The following is a 22,028-nucleotide window of genomic DNA, read 5'->3' as shown; positions in this document are numbered from 1 at the left end:
TTCTTTAAATAAAGCATTTCACAATAAACAGATCATTCAAAATGACTTCAGGATTAATCGAACTTTATTTTGGGCCACTGACCAGTTTTCGTGTACAAATACAAATGCAAACCCATATACATTTACGTTGAATTTACAGAATTTGAGAAACACAGCAATAGCCTACAAAAAATAAAAATAAAAAATACAACATAGTCAGAAAACAAACCAGAATATACGATTCTGTTTTACCTGCTATCAGGTGTCAATACAAAACTACAAATATAGTCATTGCTCCATCCACCTCATTGTATCAGCCTTGTTCATGTGCCCTTTCAGCCAATCTCAGATTAATTCAATTCACACACACACACACACACACACACACACACACACACACACACACACACACACACACACACACACACACACACACACACACACACACACTGACACAAACGTGGTTGAAGGGATAGCAGTGTGGGGACTTTCAGTGGCTTGGTTTGACAGAAGTTAGCGTCGCTTCGCTATATTCACTTCCTTGCTCAGAGCGGCTTTAATGTACGCTAATTCCTGCATTGATATGTCCTATATATATTATTTGTAGGAAAGTTTATTGAAAAACAAATACATTGAGGAGAGAATAACCATTTTTAATTGAGAGGCAAAATACCCCTACTACTTCAAATGTGGATATTGCTGTGTGTTAAACTACTTTTCTCTCTTTCCTCTTCAGTTTTGCAACTTCACTTTTCTTGCTGCGTAACCTTCTGGATTCCTGTTGAAATGTGTGCTACTTTATGATAAATTACTCACTATTTTTTGTCCAACGTTCGTCAGATAAATTTGTCTGTAAATAAATAAAGGTGGCCTAAATAGAATTTGCAGAACAAGGTATTTTTGTAAGTTCATGTTTTATAGGGAATTTCTTTATGATTTTTGTACCGTTCAAACTGAATATTTTCTCCCATAACCTGACCCGTAAACCTACCCATCACACAAAACTTTCTGCATTTTTACATTATCAAATCAATTACTCTTTTTAATTTTAAGCTGTTTTCCTCATGTGGACCAAAATGTCCCCGCAATGTAGGGAATACCTGAGAACTATACACACTTGTTGGGACATTTGGACCACACAAAAATACACACAAAAATGTCTTGATTAAAACAAACTTTCATGGATAATGATAGAATGCACTTTAATTGCCATACATTTTCCGCCCAAAAGAAATTAAATGCATAAAAAAATAAAATGTATATAAAAATTTAGTTCCTGAGTCTCATTCACCAGATGAAAATCCATCTCATATTATAATAATGCCAAAACATTTCATCTGGGAATTGGTGGCAGGGGTGGCGCTCCTCTGTCTCTGATTCCTGAAAAACAAATAGATATAAAGCAATTATTCTGACATTAAAATATGCAAAACTCTACATGTCAACTCTAAAAGCAGGAAAACAAAAAGCAATTGTGGGTGGACATTAGCATCATACTAGATTCACAACAACACACACTTTTAGAGAACTGTCATTACAATTCTGCACAAAACCCTGCGGTGCTGACCTTTGCCCCCGGCCTTGCTGGGGTAAGACTTCGAGAAGGAGACATACGGCTCTGGTGGAGGTAATTCAGACAGAGCATGGAAGGAGAACCTCATCCCCCAATCATCTAGAGGGAAAGAATACGATACGACAGTCAATATCAATTTTCAATAGCACATTTTCATAACCATACGTAATGCTGCATCTGCTGTCTATGGACATTAAAGGGAAAGGTCACCCACAATGAAAATCCTGTCATCATTTACTCGCCCTCATGTCGTTTCAAGCCTGAATGACATTCGACCGACTTCAGAAAACAGAAGAAGATATTTCAGTGTCAGTTCCCTTTGACTTCCATTGCATTTTTTTTCCCAAACAATGGAAGTCAAAAGGAACCGAAAACGTTTTTTTCTAAACATTCTTAAAAATATTTCGTTTAACATTCCACAGGTGACAGCAAGTCAGTCATGCAGGTTTGGAACGACATGAGGGCGAGTAAATGAGGACAGAATTAAACATTTTGGGTGTACTTTCCCTTTAAATTTTTTGTTCAAACTCAATTATACTGTGCTTATTTTTGTTAAAATACTTTCTCATATAGAAAACCTACTTTATTTTCAATTCCAATATCTGACAATGCAGAAATGTCTCTCTTCAGGTTCTTCAACTCACGACCTTTTGTATTGTTGACCTATACATGCTGCCATTTTCTCATAAACAGATATAAGATGCAGTCTTAAAGGGATAGTTCACCCGAAAAATTCTGTCATTTATTAGTCAACCTCATGTCGTTCCAAACCCGTTAAACTTTCATTCATCTTCGAAACATAAATGAAGATCTTTTAAATGAAATCCCTCCATTGACAGGCTATGCAACTACCACTTTCAAGGCCCAGAAAGGTAGTAAAGACATCATTAAAGCAATCCATGAGTCTCCAGTGGTTTAACCTCAATTTTATGAAGCGACACAAGTACTTTGTTTGCCCAAAAAACTGAATTTACACTTTATTTACAAAATATGAGCGTTATGAGGGCGCCACGACACATGAATGTCATATTTTGTAAATAAAGTGGTAAATTCATTTTTTTATTTTGAACCAGTAAAGCACTTGCATCGCTTTATAAAATTGAGGTTAAACCACTGGAGTCACGTGGATTACTTTAATGATGTCTTTACTACCTTTCTGGGCCTTGAATAGTGGTAGTTGTGTAGCCTGTCAATGGAGGGACAGAAAACTCTCAGATTTAATTAAAAAGATCTTCATTTGTGGTCTGAAGATGAATTTAAAGTCTTACGGATTTGGGACGACATGAAGTTGAGTATTTAATGACATCATTTTTGGGTGAACTATCCCTTTAAATTCCAAATACGGTAACCCTTCATTTTTTGTTCAAATTCAATAATACTGTGCTTATTTCTGTTAAAATACTTTCTCATATCCAGAAAACCTACTTTATTTTCAATTCTAATATATGACAATGCAGAAATGTCTCTCTTCAGGTTCTTCAACTCACGACCTTTTGTATTGTTGACCTATACATGCTGCCATTTTCTCATAAACAGATATAAGATGCAGTCTTAAAGGGATAGTTCACCCGAAAAATTCTGTCATTTATTAGTCAACCTCATGTCGTTCCAAACCCGTTAAACTTTCATTCATCTTCGAAACATAAATGAAGATCTTTTTAATGAAATCTGAGAGCTTTCTGTCCCTCCATTGACAGGCTATGCAGCTACCACTTTCAAGGCCCAGAAAGGTAGTAAAGACATCATTAAAGCAATCCATGAGTCTCCAGTGGTTTAACCTCAATTTTATGAAGCGACACAAGTACTTTGTTTGCCCAAAAAACTGAATTTACACTTTATTTACAAAATATGAGCGTTATGAGGGCGCCACGACACATGAATGTCATATTTTGTAAATAAAGTGGTAAATTCATTTTTTTATTTTGAACCAGTAAAGCACTTGCATCGCTTTATAAAATTGAGGTTAAACCACTGGAGTCACGTGGATTACTTTAATGATGTCTTTACTACCTTTCTGGGCCTTGAAAGTGGTAGTTGTGTAGCCTGTCAATGGAGGGACAGAAAGCTCTCAGATTTAATTAAAAAGATCTTCATTTGTGGTCTGAAGATGAATTTAAAGTCTTACGGATTTGGGACGACATGAAGTTGAGTATTTAATGACATCATTTTTGGGTGAACTATCCCTTTAAATTCCAAATACGGTAACCCTTCATTTTTTGTTCAAATTCAATAATACTGTGCTTATTTCTGTTAAAATACTTTCTCATATCCAGAAAACCTACTTTATTTTCAATTCTAATATATGACAATGCAGAAATGTCTCTCTTCAGGTTCTTCAACTCACGACCTTTTGTATTGTTGACCTATACATGCTGCCATTTTCTCATAAACAGATATAAGATGCAGTCTTAAAGGGATAGTTCACCCGAAAAATTCTGTCATTTATTAGTCAACCTCATGTCGTTCCAAACCCGTTAAACTTTCATTCATCTTTGAAACACAAATGAAGATCTTTTTAATGAAATCCCTCCATTGACAGGCTATGCAGCTACCACTTTCAAGGCCCAGAAAGGTAGTAAAGACATCATTAAAGCAATCCATGAGTCTCCAGTGGTTTAACCTCAATTTTATGAAGCGACACAAGTACTTTGTTTGCCCAAAAAACTGAATTTACACTTTATTTACAAAATATGAGCGTTATGAGGGCGCCACGACACATGAATGTCATATTTTGTAAATAAAGTGGTAAATTCATTTTTTTATTTTGAACCAGTAAAGCACTTGCATCGCTTCATAAAATTGAGGTTAAACCACTGGAGTCACGTGGATTACTTTAATGATGTCTTTACTACCTTTCTGGGCCTTGAATAGTGGTAGTTGTGTAGCCTGTCAATGGAGGGACAGAAAGCTCTCAGATTTAATTAAAAAGATCTTCATTTGTGGTCTGAAGATGAATTAAAGTCTTACGGATTTGGGACGACATGAAGTTGAGTATTTAATGACATCATTTTTGGGTGAACTATCCCTTTAAATTCCAAATACGGTAACCCTTCATTTTTTGTTCAAATTCAATAATACTGTGCTTATTTCTGTTAAAATACTTTCTCATATCCAGAAAACCTACTTTATTTTCAATTCTAATATATGACAATGCAGAAATGTCTCTCTTCAGGTTCTTCAACTCACGACCTTTTGTATTGTTGACCTATACATGCTGCCATTTTCTCATAAACAGATATAAGATGCAGTCTTAAAGGGATAGTTCACCTGAAAAATTCTGTCATTTATTAGTCAACCTCATGTCGTTCCAAACCCGTTAAACTTTCATTCATCTTCGAAACATAAATGAAGATCTTTTTAATGAAATCTGAGAGCTTTCTGTCCCTCCATTGACAGGCTATGCAGCTACCACTTTCAAGGCCCAGAAAGGTAGTAAAGACATCATTAAAGCAATCCATGAGTCTCCAGTGGTTTAACCTCAATTTTATGAAGCGACACAAGTACTTTGTTTGCCCAAAAAACTGAATTTACACTTTATTTACAAAATATGAGCGTTATGAGGGCGCCACGACACATGAATGTCATATTTTGTAAATAAAGTGGTAAATTCATTTTTTTATTTTGAACCAGTAAAGCACTTGCATCGCTTTATAAAATTGAGGTTAAACCACTGGAGTCACATGGATTACTTTAATGATGTCTTTACTACCTTTCTGGGCCTTGAAAGTGGTAGCTGCATAGCCTGTCAATGGAGGGACAGAAAGCTCTCAGATTTCATTAAAAAGATCTTCATTTGTGTTCTGAAGATCGGGTTTGGTATGATATGAAGGATCATTTTTGGGGTGAACTATCCCTTTAAGAGCGCAGAGGTCGTACCTGTGGCAGGTGGTGGAGGGCACTGGTAGCCGTTGATGGCTTCGGGGGGTGGGGGAGGAAAGCTGGGCACTCTGGGAGGGTCTGGGGGTAAAGCGGGTCTGCCGGATCCACCGGGACGATTAGGAGGAGGCACGGGCTGAGGCATCCCACCTCTGTTTCCTCCTCCTGTGGGTGGAGGTGGAAGAGGACCTGGAGGGGAGGTCCAGTCACATGATGAGAAATCCACAAAATAATAAAACAATGTCTTGTTTCTAAACATCACGACACATGAATCATGTGTATGCAGGCGTCACCAATTTAATTTCTTTTAAAAATGGGTAAAATTTAAAGAATATTAATCTGCATTTCCACTGCAGGAACTTTCCCCAGGAACGATGGTGTGTGTTTCCACCACAAGAACCAGGGTCTAAATGAAGTGTACCCGTCCGAAAGTCCCTGCTCGCGAGATAGTACCCATAGATATCTATATAAAAGCTAGATATGTCGTCCACGCTGCTGGCCAATGGAGGTCGACGTCTGCACCTGGCGGCCATCTTGTCACAGGCAGCTCGCTCACTCGTAACATTGTGTTAATGGTACATGTACTATTTATATAACCATAACTTGCTCAATTTTCTACCGATTTTCAAACGGTTTGGTTTGTTATAAACGTCAGAGATGTAGTTATGACACAGCATACTTATGAATGATAAATGTATAAATAAATAATCATCCAGATAATTATAGCCTCGTTAATAATGTTTGTAAGAAACCAAACCGTTTGTTAATCCGTCAAGATTTCAACGAGATAAGAGTATTTGTGTTCGTGTTGACCACTCATTATATATCAGCTAGTCTCGCGTAGTCTGAAGGTCTGGAATTCATAGCAGCTTTCTTTGGCCAAGGCCCGCCCATAAGGCCGTTTCACCGACATGTCAAACAACCAATTACAGTTCGTTTCGTTCAGCGTCACGTTTCGGGGCGTGGAAATGTCCCCACAACAACAGACCGGCGTGCAACAAGTCAGTCACCGGAGGCGCTCGTTTACAACGCTCCGCGTTATTAAATTCACCCACGAACTCGCGCTCATGTCCATCTTATGCCCGCTTTGTCACACGGCCAGTTCAACCTCATATAAATCAGGTTATCACGTGCCCGCTCACGAGCGCTCACTCTTAACAGACACACTGTCCCCGGCGCTGCTCGTGCGTTCATAAAGCGCTCCCAGTTCACAGTAACCGGGTCGTCTCATTCAAAACAGCCAGCTGTAGCTGTCAGCGAGCCGCGCACATTGAATACTCACATGAGTCAGGCTGCGAATGTAAGTTATGTCCCCGCCCCAGCGCGCTCACGCCTACTAAATAAACGCCTCACCTCCGGCGCCGCGCACTCGCTACATTCCCTTTAGCACATCTAGTGGATGCATAACGCAAACCCAGTCAAACGTTTGACTCTGCAGTATCTTATGCGCCTTATAATCCAGTGTGCGCCCTATATGAATACTGAATCGGCCAGCTGCGATGTCAGCGTCGGTTGTTTCATGTTTGCCCACAAACGCGGCTGATATCCCCTTCGCAATTAAGTACTTCACTTGATCTTCCATAATAGATAGGAGGGGACAACTGCGTTTAGCTGATCTTGATAAATGCTCATTGTCACTCATATAAACACAACAGTTTTTCTCCGCAATCACACGTCTGCGCTTTGTTTCCCAGCGGACCGAAAATAAACGCGACACTGGAAATCCGATAAAATTCAAGCAATCAGATGACGACTTCGACATTCCTGAAGTGTTTCCAGTTAAGTGTACCATATGCATCAGACGTTTAGCCAACGTTCCGTATATCAGCTTATATATATCAGCTTACCTGTGACAAGATGGCCGCCGGTGATGGCGATAGAAACTCCGCCTTAAGACATCTAGCCTTTATATAGATATCTATGCTTCTTCCTTTTCAAAGTTCGGGAACTTTCATGGGTGGTACTTGGGCTCCGGACATGCTAATTGGTCGAGTTCATGCCGCATTTTGATTGGTTGACTCCCCGCAACATTCCACCATCTGTTGCCGTGAGTTCAGTAACAGTTGTCTGCTAATACTGCTATCAAATCAACAGAGTTTAAAAAATAAGACTGACGGACCAATGGCAACAGGCTTTAAATTCAGAGGATGAAATCCTACGGGAACTGTAAAGTCACGCGCAGTCCTACATCACCGGACTATTTGCCTAATCTTCACGGTACTGTAGGTCGCGGCGGAAAACGCAGACAGCAACAGGTCCGGAGGAAAAAAGATCCTGGGACAAATTGTTCCAGGAAATTTTGGTGGAAACATGGCTTTACAGTGTAATTCCTACTATAACTAAAAAAATAAAAAAATAAAAATGTTAAAAGTGCCAGACATAGCAGCGGACATTCAAACAGATTTTTTATTACGAATATATAGGACTGACCTGAAGGAAAATGCTATATCTACTCTAAATGCAGGTAGACCCTTTTACTCGATCTCTCATGATACTGTTCTATAAGCTTCAATGAAAAATATCAATTAGAACATATGATTAAGTTACTAAGAAGTTGCTAGGGGTGATGTGTAGTGACACATAGAACTGTTTGCCGTGAAAAAAACACAGCTATTGATCAATCAGAATCAAGGACTGGAACTAACCGTTTTATTAACTGCGAAACAGAAATGACCTTCCACATACCTGCGCGTACAGATGGGCTCCGTCCCGATGGAGGCGGCCGCTCATTGGGCGGTGGAGGCAGTGGGCTGGAGCGTCCAGGTGGAGGAGGCCGCTCATTGGGCGGTGGAGGCAGTGGGCTGGAGTGTCCAGGTGGAGGAGGCCGCTCATTGGGCGGTGGAGGCAGTGGGCTGGAGCGTCCAGGTGGAGGAAGCGGCGGAAGGCTGTTTCTCTGACCGCCTCTAGAGTTGGGCTCCTCCCTCGGGGATGGTGGGATGGGTGGTGCCCCTCCTCTCCCTGGAGGTAAAGATGGAGGCGGATTACTCATAGGCCTCTGAAAACTCATTGGTTTAATCTCAGTTGATGGTGGTGGTGGTGGTGGGCCATCTCGAGAAAATGACGCGCTTCTTCCTCCAGTTGGTGGTGGAGGGGGAGGGAGGTCGTCTAAGGGCCTGCTAGGGATTGTGGGTAATGGCGGCCGGGCAGATGCAGGCATTGGTGGTGGAGGGAAAGAAGACTGGGACTCCCTCGGGGCGGGAGGAAGGCTTGGACGTCTGCCTGGCAGGCTTGAGGCTTGTCCAGAAGGAGAGGAACCTGACGGCCGGTTTCCAGGTAGAGGTGGCGGGCCGCTGGGAGAGTTCTGCTGGGATGAGCGTCCCGATGGTGGTACAGGTGGGGGTCCGGCCCTCCCAGGGAAAGGTCGTCCGGGGACTGGGAATGGGGGTCTGCTTCCTGCTGGGCTGCTGGGCGCTGGGAATCTCCCAGTTGTGGGAGGCATTGGTCCTCTTACTGTTTTAACGGCACCAAAAAACAAAGAATATGAAGACAATTTTTAAGTACAGCACATTTTGGTTTCAGTTTTTGTCACTGGAAAAAAATAATTAGGACTTAATTATTAATAATTTTTATCTTACACAAGAATAGTATACTATAGTATAGTATAGTCTAGTGTAGTATAGTATAAACATTTTGATTTCAGTTTGTCAATGGAAAAAATAACTAAGACTTAATTAGGAATATTATTATCTTGCACAAGTATAGTATCGTCTAGTATAGTCTAGTCTAGTCTGGTCTGGTCTAGTATAGTATAGTATAAACATTTTGATTTCAGTTTTTGTCAATGGAAAAAATAATTAGGACTCAATTAGGAATATTATTATCTTACACAAGTATAGTCTACTCTCGTCTCGTCTAGTCTACGATAGTCTAGTCTGGTCTAGTATAGGCTAGTCTAGTATAGTCAAGTCTGGTCTAGTATAGTATAGAATACTCTAGTATAGTCTTCTCTACTATAGTATAGTATAGTATAGAGTATAGTATAGTCTAGTCTAGTCTGATCTAGTATAGTATAGTATAGTCTAGTCTGGTCTAGTATAGTCCACTCTAGTCTGATCTTGTATATAGTATAGTCTAGTCTGGTCTAGTTTAGTTTAGTATAGTATAGTCTGTCTAGTATAGTATAGTCTAGTATAGTATAGTCTAGTCTGGTCTAGTATAGTACAGTCTAGTTTAGTATAGTCTAGTGTAGTCTGGTCTAGTATAGTATAGTATATGGTCATATAAACATTTTGATTTCAGTTTGTCAATGGAAAAAATAATCAAGAATATTATTATTATCTTAATTAACTTAATTAAGAATAATATTATCTTACACAAATATAGTATAGTCTAGTCTAGTATAGTCTGGTCTAGTATAGTCTAGTATAGTATAGTCTAGTATAGTCTAGTCTAGTCTAGTATAATATAGTCTAGTATAGTCTAGTCTAGTCTAGTATAGTATAGTCTAGTATAGTATAGTATAGTATAATATAGTCTAGTATAGTCTAGTATAGTATAGTCTAGTATAGTCTAGTCTAGTCTAGTATAATATAGTCTAGTATAGTCTAGTCTAGTATAGTATAGTCTAGTATAGTATAGTATAATATAGTCTAGTATAGTCTAGTATAGTCGTATAGTATAGTATAGTATAGAATAAACATTTTGATTTCAGTTTATGTCAATGGAAAAATTTTTTTACTAAATTAGGATTATTTCTATTTTATAAACAATAAAGTCTAGTATAGTTCAGGATAATCATTTTGATTTTAGTTTAAATCAATGGAAAAATATATAGGACTATTAGGATAATTATAATAAAATACACGTATAGCATAAACATTTTGAATTTATTGTGTCATAATGCAAAAAATTATAGGATCAAATAATAAAAAGGACATTATTATTATTATTATTATTATTATTAAATAATTATTATAATTGTATTATTAATAATAATATATCTATAAAATTAAAAATAGGATTATTATGTAATATTTATATATATATATATATATATATTACCCCTTTAATTTAAGGCTTGAATGCAGTATTAAATAATAATAAAAATGGTTTATTTTACCGTTGTTGCTTCCTGGTGATCTCAGTCTTGGCATTCCTCCCTGAAACAGCCCACCCAGTCCTCCACCTCCCCCTCCCCCTCCCCCTCCCCCTCCTCCTCCTCCTCCCCCACCTCCTCCTCCTCCTTTGGGCTCTGTGTAAATAAAAAATATCAATTAATACTTGCAATACTTACAAATAAATGAATTGTTTTTATTTACATATAAAAAAAATATATCAATATATTTGTTAGAATGTATTTGGCACTACAGTCTTAAAGTCACCATGAAATAATCAAAATTCAATCTTTTTTGTGAATATGAAAATTCATTTTTTTTTTATAAAATATAGAAGTTTAGTTTAGTTTTCAAGGACTATCGGTTTGTTTTAATTTAATTTGTCACGTGTCTTCTTTGATCAGATTCCACTCGTTTTGACTCTGTGTGTAACGGTTACCAGCTGGAGTGCCCTTGAGAACCACCAGAGGGCACTCCAGATTAGACTTATCACTCACAAACTACATTTCCCATAACTCACTGCTCGGACTCACACTCACCTGTACCTCATTCACTGATTGCATTCACCTGTGTCTCATCATGTTAGTCTGTCTATATATACCTTGTTCATTCATTCACTCACTGCGAAGTCTTGTTTTACTGTTGGTTGCAATTCTGAGCGTTATCCTCCCGAGTTTGATTCCTCTGTTTGACCCGTGGCTTGTTTATCATTGCTGACCCTTCTCTGCCTGCCCTGACCCTTGACTGTTTCACTGGACTCTGATTCTCTCTTCCTGCCTCGACCCTTCGTTTGTATCTGGTTTGTCTCTGCCTTGCCTCCATTGCCCTGTTTGCTGTTGTTGACCCCTGCCTGTTTTGACTACACTAATAAATGCTGTGAATGGAGTCGGCAGTGTGATTGGCATTAGAAGTTCGGTAACAGTGTATTGCTGTTCATCTATTTCGAACATCGTTTTTCCCTTAAACGAAAAATAACTTTGCCGTGAGTATATCGGGGCCTTAATGCAGTTTAAGACCTGCCTGGAACTTGTACTTAGCCGTACGTTTCCCTGAAAATAACGGCATCACAATCAGATCTTAGTATTCAACAGCCCTGTAGTACTTTCTTTTTTTTTTTTATTCATGTGCCCTCTGTAGTGCCTGAGACAGAAACAAAGAAATACATCAATCCTCAATAACTCTAATTCAACAAGCAAACCGTTTCTGTGGAACTAGCCCCAAACTGCTAACACAGTAAAACCACAACCATCCAATCAATGCCACACGGAGAAAATCAAGCACCGCCCCACATTTGCTCTTGTTCGAGAAGCTGTTTCACTCAGATATACAACACAAAAGGGAAGAAAAGACTATCACAAATTCTAGTAAAAATCAAAGGTTCCAAAAAGGGGTTTTCACAGAAGAACCATTTTTGGTTCCTTTCCATGAACAGCTCTTAAAGGAATAGTTCACTTTAAAAAAAAAAACTTCTGCTGATAATTTACTCGCCCCCATGTCATCCAAGATGTCCATGTCTTTCTTTCTTCAGTTGAAAAGAAATTAAGGTTTTTGATGAAAACATTCCAGGATTTTCTCCATATAATGGACTTCATTGGGAACCAAACAGTTCAAGGTCCAAATGAGAGTTTTAGTGCAAACTACAAACTGTTCAAAGGGCTTTAAACGACACTGGACGATGAATAAGGGTCTTATCAAGCGAAACGACCGGTCGTTTAAAGAATAAATACAAAAGTTTATGTTTTATAAGCACAAATGCTCGCCTTGTTCTGTTCTGTGTGACTCTCCTGTTCGAATCTTTTTTAGTCATTTCGTTCTTTGAATTAATAAAATTACTTGGAAAAAGGTTTATTCATTTTGATGAACGAGTTTGAACAGGAGAGTCACGAATGCGCATCACAGAACAGAGCAAGGCGAGCATTTGAGCTTATAAAACTTAAACTTTGTTATTTATTTTTTAAACGACCGGTCGTTTTGCTAGATAAGACCCTTATTCATCGTCTGGTGTCATTTAAAGCCCTTTGAACAGTTTGCACTGAAACCGTCTTTTGGACCTTGAACCGTTTGGTTCCCAATGAAATCCATTATATGGACAAAAATCCTGGAATGTTTTCATCAAAAACCTTAATTTATTTTCGACTGAAGAAAGAAAGACATGGACATCTTGGATGACATGGGGGTGAGTAAATTATCAGCAAAAGCTTTTTTTTTAAAGTAAACTACTCCTTTAAAGGAACTGTTTTTCTTAGTTTGAAGAACTTTTTGTGCAATGGAAGGTTCTTCATGTTCTTCATGGAACCATATAGAATATATTTTATACTATACTATGTCCGCAGTTTTTTCTCTTTGTCGCCATTAGGGTTGGGTATCGTTTGAATTTGAACGATTCTGATTCCGATTCCGATTCCTTGTTTCGATTCCGGTTCCAAACGATTCTCGATTCCGATTCTTTTAAGAGGCAGGGTCAAAAAAGTTTAGCTAACCTTGCTAACCAACGGCCTTTCTGAAGGAAATAATCATTTCTGAAGGAAATACTCCTTCTGTAAAAATACTCCTTTTGTCACAAATTTTGCATTTTGCCGAGATTTCGTTATTTTTAGAAAAGTGAAGCCACACTTTGGATCGCCGAGGTAAGGTACTCATGTTCGACTTGCACGGTTATGCCAACACTTTCCGGTAGACGCTTCTTCATTGGTGTTGTTCAGCGGTTTCTTCTTCCGCTCGGCGGACTGTGAATATCGAAACTAGGAATCGAAATTTTAACTTTTGAACGATTCCGGGAAAAATTAAAAGTTAGTCTCGGCTCCAATCGATACTCGATTCTCGATACCCAACCCTAGTCGCCATCTCTGTTCGAAATCTGCAATTGCAGTCATTCGCGGAATTATCAACTTTACGTGAGTTGTGCCTCGGTACGGCACAGCGCGGATGAACACAGAGTTTGAGGAGAGTGTGTGTCTGTCAGTCGCCGCCGGAGTGGATACTGGCATTCACAATCACAGATTATACTTTTTGGAAGTGTGACCAACATAATAATTTCACTGGAAAATGTCATCGAACAAGTAAGTAACATTCACTTTTGTTCTAACCAACGGAAAAAAAAAGCACTGCAGTAAATTACTCTGATTAAATCTAAAGATCGCTTATCATATCACGTCAAACCGTGCAAATTATACTTTGTTCTCAAATTGTAAATGTTCAACGTCAGCATTAAAGCCCTTCCGATATTATCCTTGTTTTTTCTGTTGCCACTTTTCTGCAAGTCATTTACATTTTACAGCGGGTGAATCTGTCGGCACTGGTGATTGTCGTTTGAACCTTTCTGGATCCGCCATCAAATTGATAAGTTTAATTATATCAAGTGCTGTGAGAAAAGGCTATTTACTCACTTTAACTACACTTTAAAGAGTGTAATATATATTACAAAACATGTTGAACTCACTGTCCAGAATTGGGCCGCTCCGATCATTGGTGGTGGTTTTCTTCAGTCGAGCCCCCTTGCTGATATCTGATAGTAAGGCATTTCTCCCATGCTGCTCATTTCTGTTCAGATTCGGCTTCTCTGTGTTCGCCTAGTGAAAGTAAATGTAAATTAAAGATGTTATATAAATACCCAACACTATCTCACGACCAATTCGTACGAATTCGACGCATGATTAAAAAGTGGCTAATTCGTAACAATTCATACGACCTCACTCGTACTAATTCGTACGATTTGCCTAAACCCACGTGATGGTTATGTTTAGGGGCGGGGTCAGGGGTAGGTCGTTCGTACGAATTCATACGAATTTGCCAATTCGTAAAATATGTACGATTTAGCAAAATCGTATTAATTCGTACGAGTGAGGTCGTATGAATTGTTACGAATTAGCCACTTTTTAATCATTCGTCGAATTCGTACGACTTGGTCGTGAGATCGGGTTGAAATACCACACATTGCCGTCAACTCAACCTTGAATACCTACAACTTTGAACAGTCGGTGTATGCTACACAATTACATGTTGCATAATGCCGTATTACATGATGTGGTCACATGGTTTAATAGACACAAGAAAGTGCATCAGTTTTTAATTGCTGTTACACTATTGACGTCATTTATGGGAGAAGAAAATTCACATAAAAAGTCTATACAATGTTATTTGTTAGCTATTAGCTATAATGTTCAACGGTTGAACAATAAACAATAAATCCAGAATTTTGATCAATTCAAAACTTTCTCCGGTGCCAATTTAAATGATATAAATCAAACTTACTTTTGGAATTGTAGTCTAATCCCAGGAGGAAGAAGGTAGACGATGTAGATCCAAATATAAACGTGATTTATTAATATAAAGTAAACTCAATGTAATATCAAAGGACACAAACCAAACAGTGTGCCATACACAAACAGCACTAACGGACTAACCATTAAACACAAAATAAGATATTTTTAAAGAAGCCACCGACTTCCGCAGTCATCTACAGTGAGAAATGCATACAGGTTTGGAAGTGTGATGACAAAATCTTCATTTTTGGGTGAACTATCCCTTTAAAAACACAGTGAGGATCAACCAAATACAAAGAGGTGTGTGGTATATTCGTGATAACAACTGAACTGACTAAGCAGAGTGAAAATGAAACCAAAATAGAATATAACGTTCATGTGAGAGAAATATTGTAGTGCATAAGGAATCGACATGACCCGCTCCATAAAAGCCGTACCAGAAATCGAACTTTGCTCGAGGGTTAAATGATAATTGAACTACACTCAATTAGAAAAAAAAAGGTACAAAAGCTGTCACTGGGGCTGTACCTTTTCAAAAGGTAAACTTTTGTCCATTTCAGGTGCTAATATGGACATTTTATGTGCTAATATGTACATTTCAGGTGCTAATATGTACATTTTAGGTGTTAATATGTACATTTTAGGTGTTAATATGTAGAATTTAGGAGCTAATATGTACCTTTTAGGTGCTAATATGTGCATTTTAGGTGCTAATATGTACATTTTTAGTGTTAATATGTACATTTCAGGAGCTAATATGTCCATTTTAGGTGCTAATATGTACATTTTAGTGTTAATATGTACATTTCAGGAGCTAATATGTACATTTTAGGTGTTAATATGTACATTTTAGGTGCTAATATGTACATTTCAGGTAATAATATGTACCACTAAGGTAATATGCAGCCTTTGGGTACAAAAGTTTTGAAAAGGTTCAAGCCCAGTGACAGCTTTTGTACCTTTTTAAGGCCTAATCCTGGCTTAATCTAAGGCCTGTCTGTGAAACCAGGCCTTTAAATACAATTTTAAGATACTTATTAAAATATGTAGATCTGAACAATGGTAACATACCAATGAAAAGGTTGGAGGGGGGGCAGGAGGGGGCGGTGGTCCAGGCATCGTTTCTCTTACGTCGTGTCACTTTTAACCTGAAAGACTGAGAAAACAAAAGTACAAAAACACATTAGTCACAACTATTCAAGTTCTGAACAACCAGCTGATAAATAAGTTGAGGAAGTGTCACATCTTCTGAAGACACATAGCTCATCCAACTTCCGTTAAGTCACAAAGTAACACACACACACACCAAACTTACTATGTTGTAGTTTAAATACGCACATGAAAAAGAAGTGTTTTGAAAGTGCACTTGTGTAATACAAAAAGTCTATTTTTTAAAAGCTGTATTATCGGATACTATATTAATGTAATGATAGGACCATTTAAGTGTAAAAAAATGCATTTTATGTAAAGTAATGTCTAAAAGTTTTTCTTTAAAGTACATTTTAAATCATTGTTTTAATAATGCTTATACAAGTATACACTTATTTTGATGTATTACTAACAAGTACTTGATCATAATTTTAACTGTAGTGTGTTGTTAATTTTTTTTAAATTAATAATAAATATAATTGTAACTTAAATGTGTAAAATCAATTTATGACTCAAGTTTCAACAGAAATTACATATTACTTCATTGTAAACACTTGTCCATTTTCAAAGACAATAGAAGTCATAAAATCATTCATATAAATTTTATCTTTTTTTTAATGTTACATACTAGCAAAACACTGCAACAATATATTTTTATCATTCATGACCTCTAATGCAAACATTAACCATTAAAGACATACTTGACAACTAATTGGCACGGCAAACAAGTGTCTCTGGATCTATTTGATCTTTTATAAATCCGTGTATGATTATGCACTCTAAACAATGCTGGGTTGTTTGAACCAAATTTGGGTAAAATATAGACAAACCAATTGTTGGGTTATCAGTGTGAGCATGCACATTGAAGCAAATGCATGACTTTAACTGTTCTTATAATGCAGGGGTCTTAATAAAAATATTTATAGTAATACTTACATATGAATAAGAATAAATGGGGCTTTGCTTCTTTATAAGCATGCTTCGTACTCTAAAAAAATGCTGGGTTGTTTCAACCCATATTTGGGTCAAATATGGACAAACCCAAATTTACAGTTTACAGTTGAAAGTGAAAGTTGATGTTGGGTTAACATTTTTAAATTACATTTTTAACCCAACATTTGGGTTTGTCCATATTTGACCCAAATGTGGGTTCAAACAACCCAGCATTTTTCAGAGTGTAGAATACCGTATATTCTTTTAAAGTACATTATTTTCATAATAAGTGCGCTTTTTAAAAGTATGCTTCTTTTCCACAAGGGTAGCCATTTTAAAGTAACAAAACAGCAGGTGTTCACTATCAAAATTAAAAAATAGATGTTACGCTACAATGGGTTGTTTCATCCCAAGTTTGTGTCAAATATGGACAAACCCAAATGTTGGGTTAAAAATGTAATTAATAAAATTACAGTTGAAAGTGACAGTTGAGTTAACATTTTAAATTCCATTTTTAACCCAACATTTGGGTTTGTCCGTATTTGACCCAAATTTGGGTTGAAGCAACCCAGCATTTTTTAGCGTGTACAAAGATCTCGCACATCAGCTTTCACTCTAGTTTGACCCAATATGTGTTTTCATGGAAGATCAGACCAGATCAGAGGTGTGTTTGACTGATGTTGTACAGCTGTGACCTGATTACTGGTGTGCATCACCGTGTGTGTTTCTGTCTGTGTGACGAGTCGCTTCTGTCTTGTAAACTCAGAGTGGCTGCGGACAGATGCTGGCACCGTTTCCTTACAGCAGCAGAAGTGCAACTGAAAAAACACCACGAGAAACCTAAACACAACCCACAACCGCCTCTCAATCCACTTCAGGACACACTATAGCATAGCCCATACTGGGAAAGTTGCCAACGTGTGACCAATAGATTTGTATGAGCAAACACAACTCATGTTCATCTTCAGGAATGTAACAACCTTCCTTCCTAATATCTGTGTGATTTGTTTCCGGAGGCAAATACTGTGTCGAGGCTGCGTCAAGTGTTATACTCGACTGTCATAAGCTCTTATCTGCTTCTCAAGTGATCATCACACTGAGACCAATGACTTCCTGATGGCTGCAGAAATACACACTCAACATTTAACACACTCAAGCTTTTTTAAGAAGGGAAACATGCTCATTTTACAGTAACAGATCTGATCTTTCACTCTAAAAATTCCTGGGTTGTTTTAACCCAACTTTGGGTCAAATATGGACAAACCCAGCCATTGGGTTACATTTTTTAATTAAATTTTTAACCCATTGGGTTTGTCCATTTTTAACCCAATATTTGGGTTTTTCCATATTTGACCCAAAGTTTAGGTCAAATATGGACAATCCCAGCCATTGGGTTACAATTTTAATTATATTTTTAACCCAATATTTGGGTTTGTCCATATTTGACTCAAAGTTTAGGTCAAATATGGACAAACCCAGCCAATGGGTTACATTTTTTAATTAAATGTTTAACCCATTTTAACCCATTAGGTTTGTCCATATTTTAATTACATTTTCAACCCAATATTTAGGTTTGTCCATATTTGACCCAAAGTTTGGGTAAAATATGGACAAACCCAGCCATTGGGTTAAATTTTTTTAATTGCATTTTTAACCCAATATTTGGGTTTGTCCATATTTAACCCAAAGTGCATGTAAAATATGGAAAAACCCAGCCATTGGGTTACATTCTTTAATTAAATTTTTAACCCATTGGATTTGTCCATATTTTAATTACATTTTCAACCGAATATTTGGGTTTGTCCATATTTGACCCAAAGTTTAGGTCAAATATGGTCAATCCCAGCCATTGGGTTACAATTTTAATTATATTTTTAACCCAATATTTGGGTTTGTCCATATTTGACCCAAAGTTTGGGTCAAATATGGACAAATCCAGGCAATGGGTTACATTTTTAATAAAATTTTTAACCCATTTTAACCCATTGGGTTTGTCCATATTTTAATTACATTTTCAACCCAATATTTAGGTTTGTCCATATTTAACCCAAAGTTTAGGTAAAATATGGACAAACCCAGCCATTGGGTTACATTCTTTAATTAAATTTTTAACCCATTGGATTTGTCCATATTTTAATTACATTTTCAACCCAATATTTGGGTTTGTCCATATTTGACCCAAAGTTTGGGTCAAATATGGACAAATCCAGCCATTGGGTTACATTTTTTAAATTACATTTTCAACCCAATATTTGGGTTTGTCCATATTTGACCCAAAGTTTGGGTCAAATATGGACAAATCCAGCCATTGGGTTATATTTTTTAATTACATTTTTAACCCAATATTTGGGTTTGTCCATATTTAACCCAAAGTTTAGGTAAAATATGGACAAACCCAGTCATTGGGTTACATTCTTTAATTAAATTATTAACCCATTGGATTTGTCCATATTTTAATTACATTTTCAACCCAATATTTGGGTTTGTCCATATTTGACCCAAAGTTTGGGCCAAATATGGACAAATCCATCCATTGGGTTACATTTTTAATTACATTTTTAACCCAATATTTGGGCTTGTCCATATTTGACCCAAAGTTTGGGTCAAATATGGACAAATCCAGCCATTGGGTTACATTTTTTAATTATTTTTAACCCAATATTTGGATTTGTCCACATTTGACCCAAAGCTTGGGTTAAAACAACCCAGCATTTTTTAGAGTGTACATGTGTTGCTCTTTACAGTATCACAGCATCTCTTCAGAGGCATTCAATATTAATCAGAAAAGTGAAAGACAAATGCTCAACCTTTTCATAAATGAAACCCTCAGATGTTGTAAATAAGAAATCAGAAATCACTCTAATATGATGATTTGACGATTATTATGAACGTTGAAAACAGTTGTGCTGCTTTATATTTGTGTGAAACCGCAGTAAAAACAATTCAGGGTGTTTTAATGAACAGAAAGATCAAAATGAACACGATATTTAATTAGAAATGTAACATTTTTCAGTCTTTGCTGTAACTTTGAATCAATTTAATGCATTCTTGCTGAATAAAAAATTAAAAATAAATTGCAATGTTGCGCTACATTATTCAAAACATTTGCCTTGAGACTTTCCTTTAATTTTAAATATTGCATTCAAATTCCAGTTTGTTAGCCATCAAAGAAGATCAGATATAACTGACATTACATCACGATTTGCATTGAAATTTCATTTTTTCATGCACCGAAATGTAAGATAAGACAGCGTGTCAACAGTTTGTACGGTCTTGTTCATAAGCTGTGTGAAACCCCAGAGAGCGAGTTACATTTCCTCCGCCGAGTTTCCTCTGTGGTTGAGCAGTCAGAGAACAGAAGCACTAACTTTCCTCAGAGATGCTCACTATAGCCTTCACCAGGACACTCCATCACTCCCTCACAGGCTTCCCTTCCATCATTTCCACACTTAAAGAAACACTCACCCGAGTCTGAGCATTTGGAGATCCTCCAGATCCAAGGCTTGGTTGAATGTCGCAGCACTTCCTATCTGCGCGTGCATCAGAGAGTTTGCAGCGCGAGCTGTTCATGCAACAGAACGAGCTGAGGATCGCAGCATGCAAACTATTGTGACCGCATGCATTTCCTCACACAACGTCTGTGTCAGAGTGAGATTAGCCAGTCGAGGGCTGTTATGAACTCCAATGGCTGAGAGCATTAACAGAAACAGGAACTTTAAATGACTAATTTGGAGAACACAGATGTGACGCTGGTCTCTGAGTGTCGGACACTGACCTTGAGCTTCAGTTAACATCTCAGTGCTGTTCTCAGAAATGAGTTATTTTTGCTCACTGACTTTTAATCAGCTGGTGTCAGGTTTCTTCTATTTTTGCTATTTCTCTATGATATTGCAGTGAGAAGTTATCAAGTTCACACAGGTGTCCAATAACCACAGGTGTAGAGAATCACATCAATATAATACATTTCAAAGGTTTGGGGTTGGTGATTTTTTCGGTTTTGTTTTTGCCACCCTTCACAAATGCTTTGCTGCATACCTCGGTTGTAACGAGTGGTTATTTCAGTCAAAGTTGCTCTTCTATGAGCTTGAATCAGTCGGCCCATTCTCCTCTGACCTCTCGCATCAACAAGGCATTTTCGCCCACAGGACTGACGCATACTGGATGCTTTCCCCTTTTCACTCCATTCTTTGTAAATAGAAATGGGTGTATATATATATATATATATATATACCCATTTCTAGTAACATTCAAATCAAACATTAGTAACGCTAATATTCAAATCCAACATTAAATTGGTACAATGTACTTATTGTGATTTTGTGTTGTATTGCAAACCACGTGTGCTGATATTGAGGTGGATGCAGTTGGACAGTTTAAGGTTTTAATTAAGGTTTAAGGGAAGGTCAACAGTGTCATTATAGATGTAATTAATTACAGCTAAAATTACATGCAGGTATTTTATATAAGTGCAAAAGTGTATCTTGTAAGATGGAAGCTTGTTTTCACCACAGAATAAATCAGTTTTTGAGAGATATAAAGTCAGGAAAAAAAGCTATTGTGAGTTATAAAGTCCAATTCTAAGGAAAAAAAGAGGAGTTTTTTTTCTCATAATTGTAAGTTTTAAGGTGACCATATTTTGATTACCAAAAACCAGGACACTCGATCGGCCTGGCAAACAGATACTCTAATGATACTTAAAGTTTACTCAAGTTTACTTTAAGTAGGCTAAGCCTCCTCTGTATGGATAGAATTTTTTTTATATTTCAACACACAAATTAGAAAAATAAATTTATAAATAATAAAAAAAACTAAAAATACCTCCAGCTCTCACAAACTTACAAAAACGAACTAACAAAGTATATTTTTCTTCTTCTTTATCCTGTTTTTTCCTCATCCTCCTTGTTTGCCCATCTATATTTTGCTGTAGAGCTGTTTTTTGAAAACCAGGACATTTTCATCACTTTATAAAAATCAGCCAGGACGGCCATGACAGGACTTGAAAACAGGACATGTCCTGGGAAAACAGGACTGTTGGTCACCCTAGTAAGTTTATATCACAATTCTGACTTTATAACACAATTGCGACTTTATATCATGCAATTCTGAAAATTGCGAGATGTAAACTCGCAATTGTGAGGGGGGGAAAAGTCAGAATTGTGAAATAAAAAAAATCGCAATAACCTTTTTTATTTGTAATTCTGT

At 37.2% G+C, this 22,028-nt stretch overlaps 1 protein-coding gene across 3 annotated transcripts; it reads right to left on the bottom strand.

The window, feature by feature from the left end:
- Nucleotides 1-46: 46 nt before the first annotated feature.
- On the bottom strand, nt 47-20,483 carry wipf1a (WAS/WASL interacting protein family, member 1a). 3 transcript variants are annotated; one of them, XM_089132979.1, is made up of 9 exons: nt 20,292-20,483; nt 15,816-15,900; nt 14,734-14,748; nt 13,922-14,051; nt 10,488-10,619; nt 8,114-8,878; nt 5,429-5,617; nt 1,547-1,651; nt 47-1,359 (listed from the first exon to the last, which is right to left on the bottom strand). In XM_089132979.1, the coding sequence occupies exons 2-9, from the start codon at nt 15,861-15,863 to the stop codon at nt 1,313-1,315; spliced, it is 1,431 nt and encodes a 476-aa protein (XP_088989105.1). In that variant the 5' UTR covers nt 15,864-15,900; nt 20,292-20,483; the 3' UTR covers nt 47-1,312. The 3 variants fall into 3 exon arrangements, with proteins under 3 accessions (XP_088989105.1, XP_088989106.1, XP_039503227.2); XM_089132980.1 differs by lacking the exon at nt 20,292-20,483 and adding an exon at nt 17,543-17,620; XM_039647293.2 differs by lacking the exon at nt 14,734-14,748 and having other exon boundaries at nt 20,292-20,482.
- Nucleotides 20,484-22,028: the final 1,545 nt, after the last annotated feature.

Source organism: Pimephales promelas, chromosome 7 (assembly GCF_988280905.1).
Source record: "Pimephales promelas chromosome 7, fPimPro1.hap1.1, whole genome shotgun sequence".
Classification (NCBI taxonomy): domain Eukaryota; kingdom Metazoa; phylum Chordata; class Actinopteri; order Cypriniformes; family Leuciscidae; genus Pimephales; species Pimephales promelas.
The sequence above is the reverse complement of the archived record's forward strand: the minus strand, read 5'-3'. Positions and strand labels throughout refer to the sequence as shown.